The sequence below is a fragment of the Scylla paramamosain genome, chromosome 5 (genome assembly GCF_035594125.1).
Source record: "Scylla paramamosain isolate STU-SP2022 chromosome 5, ASM3559412v1, whole genome shotgun sequence".
Taxonomy (NCBI): domain Eukaryota; kingdom Metazoa; phylum Arthropoda; class Malacostraca; order Decapoda; family Portunidae; genus Scylla; species Scylla paramamosain.
In genome coordinates, this window is record NC_087155.1 from 34,460,056 (window position 1) to 34,473,972 (window position 13,917).

Here is a 13,917-nt window from a genome sequence, read left to right on the forward strand (position 1 = left end):
TTGACGGACGGAAGGGGAGGACGGAAGGAAAATAAAAGAGAGAAGGAAAAGAAGAATAAAGAAAAAAACGAAAGAAAATAAAAAAAAACATGAATAATGGACTGAAAAACGGAGAAAGGTATGACGGACGGAAGAGGAGGAAGGAGGGAAAGTAAGAAAGGAAGGAAGGATGGGAGAAAAGGGGGGAGGGAAGGATGGCGGGCACGAAGGGACTATTGTCTGTAGCATGGAGTCGTGACGCGAGGTACTATTGTGGGCAGCTCCTCTGACAAGTGTTGTGGGGACGCCGACGCACGATTGTCTCTGCCAGTACGTGTTGCCTTCCGCCGTGATGAGCCCGGGCGGGTGTTGTTACTTTTGTGGCGGGGAAAGAGATGCCCTCCTGTGGCGCGAGACTACGTACGTAATGTCTGAATGCCTCACAGAACACACACACACACACACACACACACACGCTCATACACTCACACACTCATTATTATTTATTTTGTTGTTGTTTTTGTTGTTTGTTGTTGTTGTTGTTGTTGTTGTTGTCCTTCTGCTTCTCCTTCTACTCTCTCCTTCTCCTCCTTCTCCTCCTCCTCCTCCTCCTCCTCCTCCTCCTCCTCTTCCTCATCCTCCTCCTCCTCCTATTAATACTACCAGTGCTACTACTACTACTACTACTACTTTCTCCTTTGCCATTCTAAGGTTGAACAATACACAGGTGGAATTTCAACACATTACCTCCCTAGTGTCTGTTCTCTCTCGCATCACAGTGAGTGGTGCAGATGTAAAGGTGTTGTCGCGGCGTCACTAAGTGAAGCATATACCATCATTGTCTTCCTTCATGAATCATTTTTTTCCATCGGTGTACAATTTCCAGGCGACAATGCACCGACATCTTGAATCGCGACACTTCTTTATTTTTTCGTCTCTACCTTCGTCGTCCAACTAGTGATTCCGTTGTCATTGTTCTGAGCCAGCGATACGTCCCCAGTTCGCATCGCCGCTGGTGATTAATAATGATAAGCGTGTGATCCGAGAAGTAACAGCGCTACACTACACCACACCAAGCCTTTGATCTCCTCGGGGTGTCGTTTGGCTTTTGTTTACTTAGTATATGTTCCCGTTGTTATCTCCCAAGTAACAGTACGGCGAACCTAGTAAATTATTTTTTTGGTACATTATTTTCTTTTTTTTCTTTTTTTCTGCAAGATGTTCCGTTGTATATTCCGTTGGTGTCTCGGAGGAAGGGTCAGGGTTCGTTTCCCAGGACTTGCAGGAGGGCGGGGTTTTCTATTTTTCAGTTGAGTTGCTTGCCTGCGGTGGAATATTAGTTTATTGAGTGTCAGTGCGATTTACTGTGCGAGTGGCGCGTGGGGTGGACGGCCGCCCCAGTGCCCTGCCTCTGTGTAGCGGGCCTGCACCTCCTTCTCCTCCTCCTCCTCCTCTTCCTCCTCTTCCTCCTCCTCCGCCTCTTGCACGTCCTCCACCCCCGCTCGAGGTTATTCTAGTCACAATAGTAATAATAATAATAATTATAATAATAATAATAATAATAATAATAATAATAATAATAACAATGAAAACAGCCAAAGAAAAAAGAAAGAAAATAAAAAAAGAAAAGAAGACAGAGAAAAAAGAAAAAAAAGAAAAGGAAAAAGAAGAACCTAAAAGGCAATGTAAATTCATATAAATCCCAACAATGATAACAAAAATTAAGAACACAAATAATAAGAATAACAACAGTAACAATAATAACTTGAGCCTACGTAAAATTTTCCTCTCATTTATTGAACCAAAACACGCAAAAGTCATCGTACTAAAGCTCACTTCTCAGCACAGGGCGGAGGAGTGTCTCGCACCCACGCCTTTACGCCCTCTGAGCCGCTGAGCCGCTGAGCCAGTGCACCTGAACCGCTAGAGACACACATGTGCAGGGGACATAAAAATAACTTGTCGTTCTTATCAGTAGCGTCCCATTGTCGCCGCAGGAAGGCGAGGAGGAGGAGAACGAGGAGAAGGAGAGGAAGAAGAGGAGGAGGAGGAGGAGGAGGAGGAGGAGGAGGAGGAGGAGGAGGAAGGAGAGGAGGAGGGCAAAGATTCGTAGATTTTATTCTTCAGTTTTCTTCAGACAGTTGAGGACTAACCATTTTCTTCCTTATTATACATTTATTTCATTTATTTTTTTGGAGGGAACAGAAACAGCATGTTAGTTAAATGAAAAACAGGACCATTTAAGCTTCTTTTCTATGGTAGCAGGAACACAGGCACACACACACACACACCACTAACACAATCTTCAGGTGCAGTGGGACCTTCTTCTCACCATCACCTCCGCAGTTTGTTTGTTTCTCTCACCCAGAAAACCACCCGACCAGGATTCTCTTCCCTCCCTCTCCATACCCTCCCTCTCTCACCTCTCTCCCTCGCTCGGCAAAGGGTCGAAACTAAACACTCGGCTAAACTCGTTGAAATGCTCCGGAATCGTTCTCTCTCTCTCTCTCTCTCTCTCTCTCTCTCTCTCTCTCTCTCTCTCTCTCTCTCTCTCCTTTTTCTTGAGTTTCACGGTGCTTGTCTTTCTCTCTCTCTCTCTGACCAAGGAAGGTGAAGCATGCAGGTGATTTATAAGATTTCCGCCGGCAGGTCAAGGTGTGGTAAAGGCGCCTTGGTGTGCTAAGTGTCATTGTCTTGATGTGGCGGGCGAGGGGCAGGTGTGGTGGCTGGGTCATTAGGTTAGGTGTTGTTAGGTGATGAATAGTACGTGGTTGTCTTATGTATTAGTGTGGTTGTAAAGTGAGATTAAGTGTTGTATTTGTGGGTGATGTGGAGTATTAGGTATAAGAACGTAAGGAAATAAGGGAAGCAGTAATAAATCATCAGGCCTACACGTGGCACTCACTGTTATATTGGTGTGTAGGTGAAGTGAATCTTTTTTTTTTTATCTAAGAGAGTCTCTGGGCAAGGGCAACAGAAGTGGTAAAAGAGAAGGGGAAAAAGAAATAAAGAGGTCCCTTGAAGATGCAAGTTATTATAAAAGAAAACAGTCCGAAGCTAAGTAAAAAAAAATCATGGTGTGATGTATGTTTATTAGTCAGTCTAGTGATTATTTTTATGTTATATATTTGCAAAACCATTGTCGAAGGGAATCAGTCACGCTTATGAAAGGTTCTCGATATAAATTATCCTTTGTACACATATGTTTGTTTTCTTTCAGTGGAATAAAAAAAATAATTTGAATGTAACAAATGAGGAAAATATCAAAACGTCCTTATTTTCATTTATTTACATTATTAATACTAAGAAAATAGAGAACTATTAGAAATATTGCTTGACGTTCTGTAAAAAAGGAAAAGAGAAGCAGGACGCTGAGCGGCAAAAAGAAGTGTGATAAGACAAAGAGGAACTTGAGAGGCGTGCGGAGATAAAAGAGGAGAGAGGGAGAGGATATTGTGATAACGGAGAGAAGCAGAGACCAGACCGAATGAAAGTCATCTCGTGACTCTTGAGTGGGGGTCACGGTGCAGGAAGGAAGGAGGGGGCTGGTACCTTATGAGTGCGTGATGAGAGAGAGAGAGAGAGAGAGAGAGAGAGAGAGAGAGAGAGAGAGAGAGAGAGAGAGAGAGAGAGAGAGAGAGAGAGAGAGAGAGAGAGAGAGAGAGTAGTTGAGGTATTTCAAGTGTAAAAAATGTTCCCAGCGTTGTTTTCAAAACCGCGTTCTATCATCCACTATTTTTCTTCCACAGAAACGACTCTCTGCACCAGTGGGTGAAGGAGCTGCGGATACTGTGCGAGGCGGAGTGCATGAACACCCTCCAGTCCAAGTCTCTGCCCGGCGACTCTGCCCCGCCCCCTCCCACGGCCCGCCACGCCGTCAGGGCCATCCAGCGCCGCGCCCACGAAGTCTCCACTGAGTTCGCCAGACTGTGCCAGTGAGTCACCTCTGTGTTCCGGTGTTCTGCTGTGCTAGTGTGACAGTGTGGTGCTGTGCTGGTGTGACAAACTGGTGCTGTGTTGGTGCGGTGGTGTGACAGAGTGGTGCTGTACTGCTGTGACAGTGGTACTGTGGTGGTGTGACAGTGGTGCTGTACATGTGTGCTGGTGTGACAGAGTAGTGTTGTGGTGGTGTAACAGTGGTGTTGTGCTGGTGTGCTGGTGTGACACAGTGGTACTGTGGTGGCGTGACAGTGTGGTGCTGTGGTGGTGTGACAGTGCGGTGCTGTACTGGTGTGACAATGTGGTGCTGTGGTGGTGTGCTGGTGTAACAGTGTGGTCTGTGCTGGTGTGACAATGTGGTGGTGTGTTGGTGTGACAGAGTGGTTCTGTGGTGGTGTGACAGTGCAGTGCTGTGGTAGTGTGACCGTGTGGTGCTGTACTGGTGTGACATAGTAGTGCTGTGCTGGTGTGATAGTGCGATGCTGTGTTAGAGTGACAGTGTGGTGTTTGTACTATTACTGTGATGGATACTCATAACCCTCCCTCCTGCTGTTGACAGGCGCCTGGAGTGGCTGGAGCTGACGCAGGTACCGCCGCTGGCCGAGTCTCTGGTGGAGCATATCAACATCTTCCTGAGGGACTACACTACACAGTGGGCGGCCGCCGACCCCGACCTGCAGCCGCAGGTGAGTGTCTCCGGCAGGAGACGCTGGTGGTGGTAGGCTGGGGTATCTGCTATTATTAAGGTGGTGCCTTGGTGGTGTGGTGGCAGCTACAGCAGCAGCAGCAGCAGCAACGGTAATCACAACAAACTGTTCTTCTCTCCGGCAGTCATCGCTGAGTCGCCAAAGTAAAGTGATCCGGCAAATCTGCCAGCGTCTGACGGAGGTTTGTAACAACGACAACGACGACCTGGACCGCGACACGACCCGCCAGGTGGTGCAGGTGGTGACGGCGCTGGGCCACGCCTTCACCAAGCTGGTCGACCTCATGCTGAGCCGCGAGATAAGAGTAAGGAAGCCACTGAGTTCGGAAATGAGGTGTCATGTGATGAGAAATGGATGGAACCGTGTTGGTGTGACATCATCAACAGACCACAAAACTCACACAGTAACCATAATATAACTGCACATTCAGTTAAACGCAAAATGTAACAATTTGATAATTGTATTCCCAATTTTTAATTTCAAATATATGAATCGTAGGAAGGAGAAAGACATTGAGTTTACAGAATACATTATATAGTTTCTGCTAGAGGGTATTTTTTCCATTTATCACTTTGGTGCAACTTCAGTTAGTCCAGCAAGACGCTTCAGTAATAACGTCATGTCCCCCGCAGGAGATGGTGCGGGTGCTGGAGGAGCCGGGCAGCAGGGCAGGGGTGCGCCTGGTGGTGTCTCACTTGACTGCTCTCGGAGTGGAGGGCGGGCACATCTGTCGCCTCATTGCGAGTCTCGGTGGCGTACGGGGCCTGTTGGACGTGTGCCTGGAACCGCGGCTGCGTCAGTGTCGCAGTGATGCCTTGAGAGCCTTGGCAACCGTGTGCTGCGTGGTGGAGGGCATCGTCGAACTGGACAAGGTAATACTGCACCGCTCACTCCATAGCACTGACTTGTGGACACTGATCCTTGTTTCCCTTTCAATCATTGGAGGGAACGCAACACACTTGGGATACTTATGATGTGGAATGGAACATGTATTTTAAATTCATGGAATGGAACGAACTTACATTTTAAATTTAGAAGCCAGACATGTAATACTGAAAAAAATGTATGTCGATAAGAAACCGGTCAACCATTTGGTTCTCCAGGCTGGCGGCGTGGAGGTGGTGGCGGAGGTGCTGTGCGACATCGAATGTCCGGAGGATGAGAGGAGTGAGGCCGCAGGGGTACTGGCGCAGATCACATCCCCCTGGGTGGAGAACAACCACCGCCTGGCAGCCCTCCACACCCACCTGGACCACATCGTCGCCGCCCTCACCGGTGCGTGGCGCTCACGTTTACTGTGTGACTTTTAAAACGTTCTACAATTACATCCACGTGTGTCTTTCTTGACAAAACGGGACTCCATACATGTATTAATCTATTTAACATGTCAAATATTCCTTTCAGACTTAGCCAGGCACACACTCACGCCGGAGATCTTCCTGCTGGCATCCGCGGCGCTGGCCAACCTGACTTTCCTAGATGACGGCTGCGTGGAGGCCATGAGGGCGGCAGGCACCGCGTCCGTCCTCCTTCGGGCCGCCCACGACAATCCCAACATTTCCATCTTCACCAAGGACCAGGTCAGTTCCCCTCCAACTCACGACTTCACACTCTTACAAACCCTCACGAAAGCCAACAAGACTTTCCTTACCAATTTGGAATATTTCAAGGTCATGCGCGACGAGACTCTGATTTCTTCCTACTTTCCTTCGCCATTTAGATAGCGACGGTGTTGGCCAACCTGGCAGGGTCAAGGGAGGCGGCAGAAGAGGTGGTGGAGAGTGGGGGAGTGTCGGTGTTGCTGGGGCTCCTCAACACTGGCCCCGCCCCCACTCACCGCCTGCCAGAGGTGGCCACGGCGGAGCGAGTCCAGCAGAAGTCGGCCATCGCCCTCTCCAGGTGAGGAGCCTGTCGAGATGACTGTGGCAGAAACCGTGAAACATTTCTGGGTGCGGAAGTGCGTCCTCAACCCCCAACACACACACACACAAACACAGAATCATTAGCCTCATGTGTTCCCTCTGCAGGCTGTGTCGCGAGGCGTCGGTGGCACGCCAGGTGGCCGAGCAGGGAGGCGCCAAGCGGCTGGTGCGCCTCTGCAAGGATGAGAGCGAGAGGAACCACAGCGACGCCGTCCTCGTCGCCTGCCTGGTGAGTTCCTGGCGTCGCGATAACACGCGACGCCCCAGCGTGGGGACGCTATGGGCCTGAGGGCTGGCCCTGACCCCCTACACACCCCAAGTCGGGTTTGTCATAAATACGGTTTTAACTGTCCGCTGATGGCGCCTTACAACGCGAGGGCTTCCCTTGTGGTAGATGCTAAATTGTGTACTTAATGTTTAGCACATGTACTTTACGTCAACATTCATGTAAATCTGTTGTAGGATAACCTAACAGGGCTGTGTGTCTCCTGCAGGCGGCGCTGCGTAAGATGTCCTCCTCACTGGGATCTGAGGGGCTGCGCGGCGTGGACGCGGCGGAGCTGGTGGAGCCGCGGTTGCTGGACTCCTTCCTCATCTACTCCTCGCGGCAGGAGAGCTTCGTATGACCCACGCAGGAGCTGAGAGAGAGAGATAGCTTTAAGACTGAAATTGTATAGTATTGCTCTTCTGTATTATTATTTTAGCCCATGAGTTTGTGTTACGAACTTACGAGTAGGGAAGCCAACAAATACGGTCGTTATTGTTGCATGATGTCAGTGGCGGCCGACCCTTGTAACACGGTGCGTCGACTCAGCTCAAGAGGCAGACACGTGACGTCAGTCGTGATGCCGCCTTTCGTATATCACACGCCAAGCTGTAGCGTGTGTGGTGTGTCTCAGAGTCGCGGTGGAGGTTAAGGTGCTGCAGAATATATAATAATAAACAGCTATAACATCCTACAGTGTTTTGCGAGTGCTCAAGTTCACCACTGCAGGAGTGTCAGGGCTGCTTAGAGGACAAATTCAGCGTCTCGTGTGTGATGCGTGTTGCTGCGAGCCGCCCAGTGAAGAAAGTGCCGGGCGGGACTGTAAGCGCCGGGACAAACATGGATTTCAACTGCACGAGGAATATGGCGAGAGGAGTGACCTGTTTCACCGCCACGCCCGAGCAGCCTCGCAGCGTCCGTTCATAATCATAATGTATATAATGTACCCCAGGCGAGGTTAGTTTACTGATGAAAAGTGGCAGATAAAATAATACTATACGTAAGTTAACGGCGTGTGATTTTACTTTGTTGTTCCGAAGTGTTTGGAAACGTGTTCGTGTGGCAGCAGTGATGTTTGTACGCGTTGATTAGTGTGTTCACCTGTCCTTACCTGTCAAGACTCCTGTAGGCGGACCCTCACCTAGTCAGACCCCAGAACCAAATATAGTTGTAGAGGTGTATTTCTGTACAGCAATATATTTTTCGAATAAAACTTACACATTTTTCCTGACTTTTCTTTTTCTCTTCCACGCGAACCCTTTGTTGTTTGCATATTCTCTTTTAGGAGAAGACTGGTAAGTGTGTATTGATGTATTTGCTTTTATTAGTGGAAGTATTGGGGAATCAGACACGCTGTCAATCGATCTTTACATTTCCTTAATTTTTAGCGCCTTTGTGCCACGGTGAAGAGTTGTAGCCTGGCTGAGACTTTAGTACCGGTAAGTATTTTTAGCACTTGTCTTTTACTTCAATACGGCTGTACCTCTCTGTCTCACTACACACTCCTGGGCACAGATGAATTGTAAAAAGAAATGTGTAGTGGAATAAATTAAAGAAAAATTAGTATTCACTGTATTGTCAGTACCTTTCGACTTCCATATGATATTACTATATGACTACTCACTCCTCGTTAGGGAAAAAAGAAACTGTAAACTGTAAAACTGTATAAATGAATGATAAAGTCGTACTGATTTTATTGTCAGTACCTTTTAACCTCCATATGATCTTACCTCACTATCTCACTACACACCCCTCACTTGGGAAAGACGTGTTGTAAAAGGAAATGTGTGTAGTGAAATAAACAAGCGAGTGACGAGGTGTTGCGTGCGTCGGGTTGGCAGTCCCGTTGGCAAGGCAGACACGCCACTCGACCCGGCGCAGGGAGCGTGTGTTGCAGGTGATGGCCGCTGTGCTTTCTTGACAGTGCTTTTCTCGAGAGCCCTAACAAGTTGTGAGTCCCCTGAGGTAACCTGAAGGAGCCTCGGGGATCATTGAGTCGTGTGGACGTGTGGCATTGCTCGTGGTGGTGGGCGTGACGTGTGGGGAGCAAGGAAAGTTATCTGCCCGCAGCCGCCTCCCTGACTGGTGGATGCTGAGGAGGCGGGTGTCACGTATACAGCTCGTGGTAAGTGTTTGCTTTGTGACTGTAACTAAATTTCTTCAAGGCAGTGTCATAAGTGTGGATAAGTACAGTGATAATACTTTAGGAGAAGCTTTAAGGCAATAAGATAAAATATAAGAGATTTTCAGGTTAAGATTCAAAGTTCCCGCCATAGACGAATTACTTCTAGTTATGGTTCTCATTTCGATAGGCAGCCCAGTATTTGACTTATCGCAATGACCGAGTGCTGATCCTATTATGTTTTTGCTTCCGAAGTGACCTTTAAGGCTTGTGATGACCATGGTGGGAAAAGCCGGACCTCTGCCTCCCTCCCTTCCTACACCTTTCTCAGGAACCGCTCCCCATTTGACGGGCCAGCGCACATACGTATCAGTGTTTATTTTCCGTTCTTTTTTTCACCCGTTTTCAATGTTGTTTTGGTGATAGTAATTCAAGGTAAACGTCAGAGTCTAATGGAGTGTACCCTTGTGTGGCCCGTGGGACTACAGCTGGTGGTGGTGGTGGTGATTTTTTCTGGCCAGGTCGATCTACAAATCCTCGTCGACTGCCTTACTTAAAATGTTGTGGGTGTTGATTTTTTGTATTTCTTTTTCTTTTCTTTTCTTTCTCCATTATTAAGACACTTGTGTTAGCTCCTATTTCCTTATTTGTACTTGTGTTTGAGGTCTTATCCTTCTTCTACATATGTTTAATATATTTGCATATATTTTTCTCTTCCTTTGTCTTATTACATTGCGCAGAAATAGGATTACCTTACCTGCTTGACTTAAATTGGTGCTGGTGAATGTTTTTTTTTTTCATTCTACATTATTAAGACATCTGGGTTGGCTCGTATTTCCTTATTTGTACTTGAGTTTGAGGGCTTGCATGCAGTAACTTATTTGCATAGGAGTGATTTATTCATGTTTTCCTTAGTCTTATTAGAACGCGCCGAAATAAGAATATTAGGAAAGACAACCTTAATGTAGCACAACACACACATTTCACGCCTGATCCTCGTCTGACTAACCAGATAATTGCCTATGTGATGCGGAATTCGTTAGATAAAATTTCCCACCACCTGAAAGTTCTCCCTTCTCCGGCATGTACTTTTTAGAGTAATGGCATCTATATCTGTAGAGTTTCTGTCACTAGTTGTTGCTGATATGTTCGGCCACATATCTAACTGCGTAACAAGGCCAAAGGTGCGCTGCTCGTGTCTTAAAACCTACCCCCCTCCCCGCTCCCTCCCTTCCCGATCTCGCCCCTCGCCTCACCACCCATCCCTCCTCGGCACCGCTCTCCTCCCCTCCGCCTTCCCTGTAACTCAGTCTCTCTCGCCTCTTCTTCCCCCTCTCCATCTGTTTGCCCACTTTCCTTTTTCCAGTTGTCTTCCCGCTCTCCGTCTCTACGTACCACCCGCAATTCTCCGTCTGTCTGTGAAAAAAATATTGGAACTTGTGACGTCATGAAAGATGGCATAATTATCTCCATCACCACCACCAATTGCTTATCTGCACTCACTATAGCCTATATCACCCACCACCACCACCACCACCACTGATCCATCCAATCCTTACTAAAACTTTCTCTCTCTCTCTCTCTCTCTCTCTCTCTCTCTCTCTCTCTCTCTCTCTCTCTCTCTCTCTCTCTCTGTTACAGACGTATGGCTTGGTATGGTTTGTATTCTCGAGTAAAGGGAGGTGGAAATAAAAATGCAGGTATAGGATGTAACTATTAAAATATATTTACACTATATATCACAACAGGTGGAATGTACAACGAGGTGATATACACAAGATTGGTGATATTTGGTTCTGTCTGATCCATGACTAGTAGTGGCAGCGGCCGCGCGGCCCCTGCGTCGATACCCATCATCGTCGTCATCAGCAGTCATCTTCCTCATTAATAAAATATATCGTTTTGAAAAAAATAATAATAAACTTATGACAGTGTATACGAAGAAACTTTGTGTCTACCTCTAAGCGATGTGTTGTGTATGTAAGGAAGAGAACATTGGAAGGAAACACACACACACAAACATTGGTAAATTTCAACTTTGATATGAAGTTATCTATCGTCTCTAAATCCAGAGCAAAAGGACACAGAAGATAAGAGTGAAGAGTGTTGTAGTGTGTTGCTGAATACTTGTACATGCGTAAAGCTTCGTATTTGTATTCCTGTTGACAAATGCACCACACCGGGATCGGGAAAAGTTCCTCCTGATTCGTGCTGGTTTGGGACACGAGGGTGAGGTGCGGCGGTGGGTCACGCTGGCCTCCGTCAGGCGAGTCCCCGCAGGATGCTTCCGTACAGCCGGAAGTCGCGGATCACCTGACGGTAATGTCGCTGTCATATCCTCTACACGTAACTCTCCTGCCGCGAGGAGTAGATGAGAAAGGAGTCCAGCAGCCGCGGCTCCACCAGCTCTGCCGCGTCCACGCCGCGCAGCCCCTCAGATCCCAGTGAGGAGGACATCTTACGCAGCGCCGCCTGCAGGAGACACACAGCCCTGTTAGGTTATCCTACAACAGATTTACATGAATGTTGACGTAAAGTACATGTGCTAAACATTAAGTACACAATTTAGCATCTACCACAAGGGAAGCCCTCGCGTTGTAAGGCGCCATCAGCGGACAGTTAAAACCGTATTTATGACAAGCCCGACTTGGGGTGTGTAGGGGTCAGGGCCAGTCCTCAGGCCCATGGTGTTCCCACGCTGGGGCGTCGCGTGTTATCGCGACGCCAGGAACTCACCAGGCAGGCGACGAGGACGGCATCGCTGTGGTTCCTCTCGCTCTCATCCTTGCAGAGGCGCACCAGCCGCTTGGCGCCGCCCTGCTCGGCCACCTGGCGTGCCACCGACGCCTCGCGACACAGCCTGCAGAGGAAACACATGAGACTGATGCTTCTGTGTGTGTGTGTATGTGTGTGTGTGTGTGTGTGTGTGTGTGTGTGTGTGTGTGTGTGTGTGTGTGTGTGTGTGTGTTTAGTTAAACGTTTTACAGTTTCTTAAAACAGTCATTCCGAGAAGTTCTTTACCTGGAGAGGGCGATGGCCGACTTCTGCTGGACTCGCTCCGCCGTGGCCACCTCTGGCAGGCGATGGGTGGGGGCGGGTCGGGTATTGAGAAGTCCCAGCAGCACCGCCACTCCCCCACTCTCCACCACCTCTTCTGCCGCCTCCCTCGACCCCGCCAGGTTGGCCAACACCGTCGCAATCTGAACGACGAAGGAAAGGAGGAAACATAAATCAAGAGTTTCGTCGCGCGTGACCTTGAAATATTCCAAGTTTGGAAGGAGGCTCTTGTTAACGTTGGTGAGGTGTTGTTAATGTGTGCAGTCGTGAGTTGGAGGGTGAACTGACCTGGTCCTTGGTGAAGATGGAGATGTTGGGGTTGTCTTGGGCGGTTCGAAGGAGGACGGAGGCGGTGCCGGCCGCCTTCATGGCCTCCACGCAGCCCCCGTCAAGGAAGGTCAGGTTGGCCAGCGCAGCGGCGGCAAGCAGGAAGATTTCAGCCGAGCGTGTCCACTTGGCCAGTTCTGTTTGCATCAGTTAACATTGGTAAAATGGAGCCAACTCAAAGATTGTGTTGTTGGGCAAGGATGGGAAGAGTAAAGATGGAGGTTGCCACTACTGCTGCCCTTCACCCGCCCAAGTCATTAAAAGGAAAATCAGTTGAGAAAATAGCTCTAGGAAAATTGCATTTATGTGTTGTCGTTACAAATTAATACACAGGCATGATATTGTTTTTTTTCTTCTTCATTAAACAGCACTTTTATTTTCATCCACCGTCAAATGATAGTGCAGATGTTTCCTTGTTAAGATGTTAATTCTCGCCTCACGGACTGCCAAGTGTTGAGGCGCAGAATAAGGAAGTATAATTTCACACCATGAGAGAGAAAATCTTGATTTTCTTAAAGCGGACTTGGCTATATTTAAGATTCTTTGTGGTTGCAATTGTGGAGGAAAACTTGTCATAATTTTTTTACATGCCCATTACTATCCAGTGTCACCTGACATGCCTTCAGCATTTGTACCGTTCCCTCACATATCTCGTTATAAAACGAAGAATTCAAGTAACGTACCAGTGAGGGCGGCGACGATGGGAGTGAGGTGGGTGTGGAGTGCAGTGAGGCGATGGGTATTCTCCACCCAAGGTGACGTGATTTGTGCCAGCACGCCGGCGGCCTCACTTCGCTCCTCCTCAGTGCACTCAGAATCGCACAGCACTTCCGCCACCACCTCTACGCCGCCTGCCTGGAGTCACAAAATAAAAATAGCAGTCACATAGATGAAAATGGCGAATGGAAACAGGTAACTCAAGATTTAACGTTGCATTCCAAACATGTGATGACCGTACCTTCTCCAGCTCGACAATGCCCTCCACCACGCAGCACACCGTGGCTAAGGCTCGTAGTGCCGCAACCCGCACCTGGTGAAGACGCGGCTCCAGACAGACGCCAAGCAGTCCCCGCACACCGCCAAGGCGCGCTATGAGGCGGCAGATGTGTCCCCCGTCCACACCCAGCGCCGTCAGGTGGGATACAGAGGACCTCACTTCATCCACCCGGGTCTCCTCCAACATCCGCACCACCTCCTGCCAAAGATAAGCCATCGCCTTACTTACTCTGTCGTGTCACGAAGGACAAGTATGAATGGAAATGAAGCCAGACAGTAATGATGACCTTTTTAGAAAGACACACCTTGATTTCGCGGCTCAGCATGAGGTCCACCAGCTTGGTGAAGGCGTGGCCCAGCGCCGTCACCACCTGCACCACCTGGCGGGTCGTGTCGCGGTCCAGGTCGTCGTTGTCGTTGTTACAAACCTCCGTCAGACGCTGGCAGATTTGCCGGATCACTTTACTTTGGCGACTCAGCGATGACTGCCGAAGAGAAGCACAGTATGTTGTGATTATCATTGCTGATGCTGTTGATGCTGTTGCTGCCACCACACCAACAAGGGCACCACCTTAATAATAGCAGATACCCCAGCCTACCACC

The 13,917-nt window shown here is 48.5% G+C and overlaps 3 protein-coding genes and 1 long non-coding RNA gene across 6 annotated transcripts in view; 2 read left to right on the plus strand and 2 right to left on the minus strand.

Annotated features, from left to right (window-relative positions):
* LOC135100880 (protein inscuteable homolog) overlaps positions 1 to 8,036 on the plus strand; it is a 170,917-nt gene extending 162,881 nt beyond the window's left edge. For both annotated transcript variants that reach the window (XM_064004410.1, XM_064004408.1), the window contains 9 exons: positions 3,729 to 3,914; positions 4,478 to 4,604; positions 4,750 to 4,929; positions 5,258 to 5,497; positions 5,729 to 5,900; positions 6,030 to 6,205; positions 6,346 to 6,524; positions 6,653 to 6,776; positions 7,042 to 8,036. In XM_064004410.1, coding sequence (XP_063860480.1) covers positions 3,729 to 3,914; positions 4,478 to 4,604; positions 4,750 to 4,929; positions 5,258 to 5,497; positions 5,729 to 5,900; positions 6,030 to 6,205; positions 6,346 to 6,524; positions 6,653 to 6,776; positions 7,042 to 7,173 — 1,516 coding nt within the window. In that variant the 3' untranslated portion in view covers positions 7,174 to 8,036. The remainder of the gene's footprint in view (positions 1 to 3,728; positions 3,915 to 4,477; positions 4,605 to 4,749; positions 4,930 to 5,257; positions 5,498 to 5,728; positions 5,901 to 6,029; positions 6,206 to 6,345; positions 6,525 to 6,652; positions 6,777 to 7,041) is intronic.
* LOC135100364 (salivary glue protein Sgs-3-like) lies at positions 3,921 to 4,424 on the minus strand (the record flags this gene model as incomplete). The annotated part of the gene is made up of 1 exon (XM_064003183.1): positions 3,921 to 4,424. A coding segment is annotated over one exon (504 nt), but the record flags the coding sequence as incomplete, so codon positions are not given.
* Positions 8,037 to 8,606: 570 nt separating the features above from the next.
* LOC135100882 (uncharacterized) overlaps positions 8,607 to 13,917 on the plus strand; it is a 45,311-nt gene continuing 40,000 nt past the window's right edge. Inside the window, exon 1 of the long non-coding RNA XR_010268948.1 lies at positions 8,607 to 8,937. This is a non-coding gene — a long non-coding RNA (uncharacterized LOC135100882). The remainder of the gene's footprint in view (positions 8,938 to 13,917) is intronic.
* Positions 10,638 to 13,917, minus strand: part of LOC135100881 (protein inscuteable homolog) — a 118,996-nt gene continuing 115,716 nt past the window's right edge. For both annotated transcript variants that reach the window (XM_064004412.1, XM_064004411.1), the window contains exons 5-11: positions 13,620 to 13,799; positions 13,277 to 13,513; positions 13,002 to 13,173; positions 12,280 to 12,455; positions 11,956 to 12,134; positions 11,671 to 11,794; positions 10,638 to 11,406 (exon numbers count right to left, since the gene is read on the minus strand). In XM_064004412.1, coding sequence (XP_063860482.1) covers positions 11,275 to 11,406; positions 11,671 to 11,794; positions 11,956 to 12,134; positions 12,280 to 12,455; positions 13,002 to 13,173; positions 13,277 to 13,513; positions 13,620 to 13,799 — 1,200 coding nt within the window. In that variant the 3' untranslated portion in view covers positions 10,638 to 11,274. The remainder of the gene's footprint in view (positions 11,407 to 11,670; positions 11,795 to 11,955; positions 12,135 to 12,279; positions 12,456 to 13,001; positions 13,174 to 13,276; positions 13,514 to 13,619; positions 13,800 to 13,917) is intronic.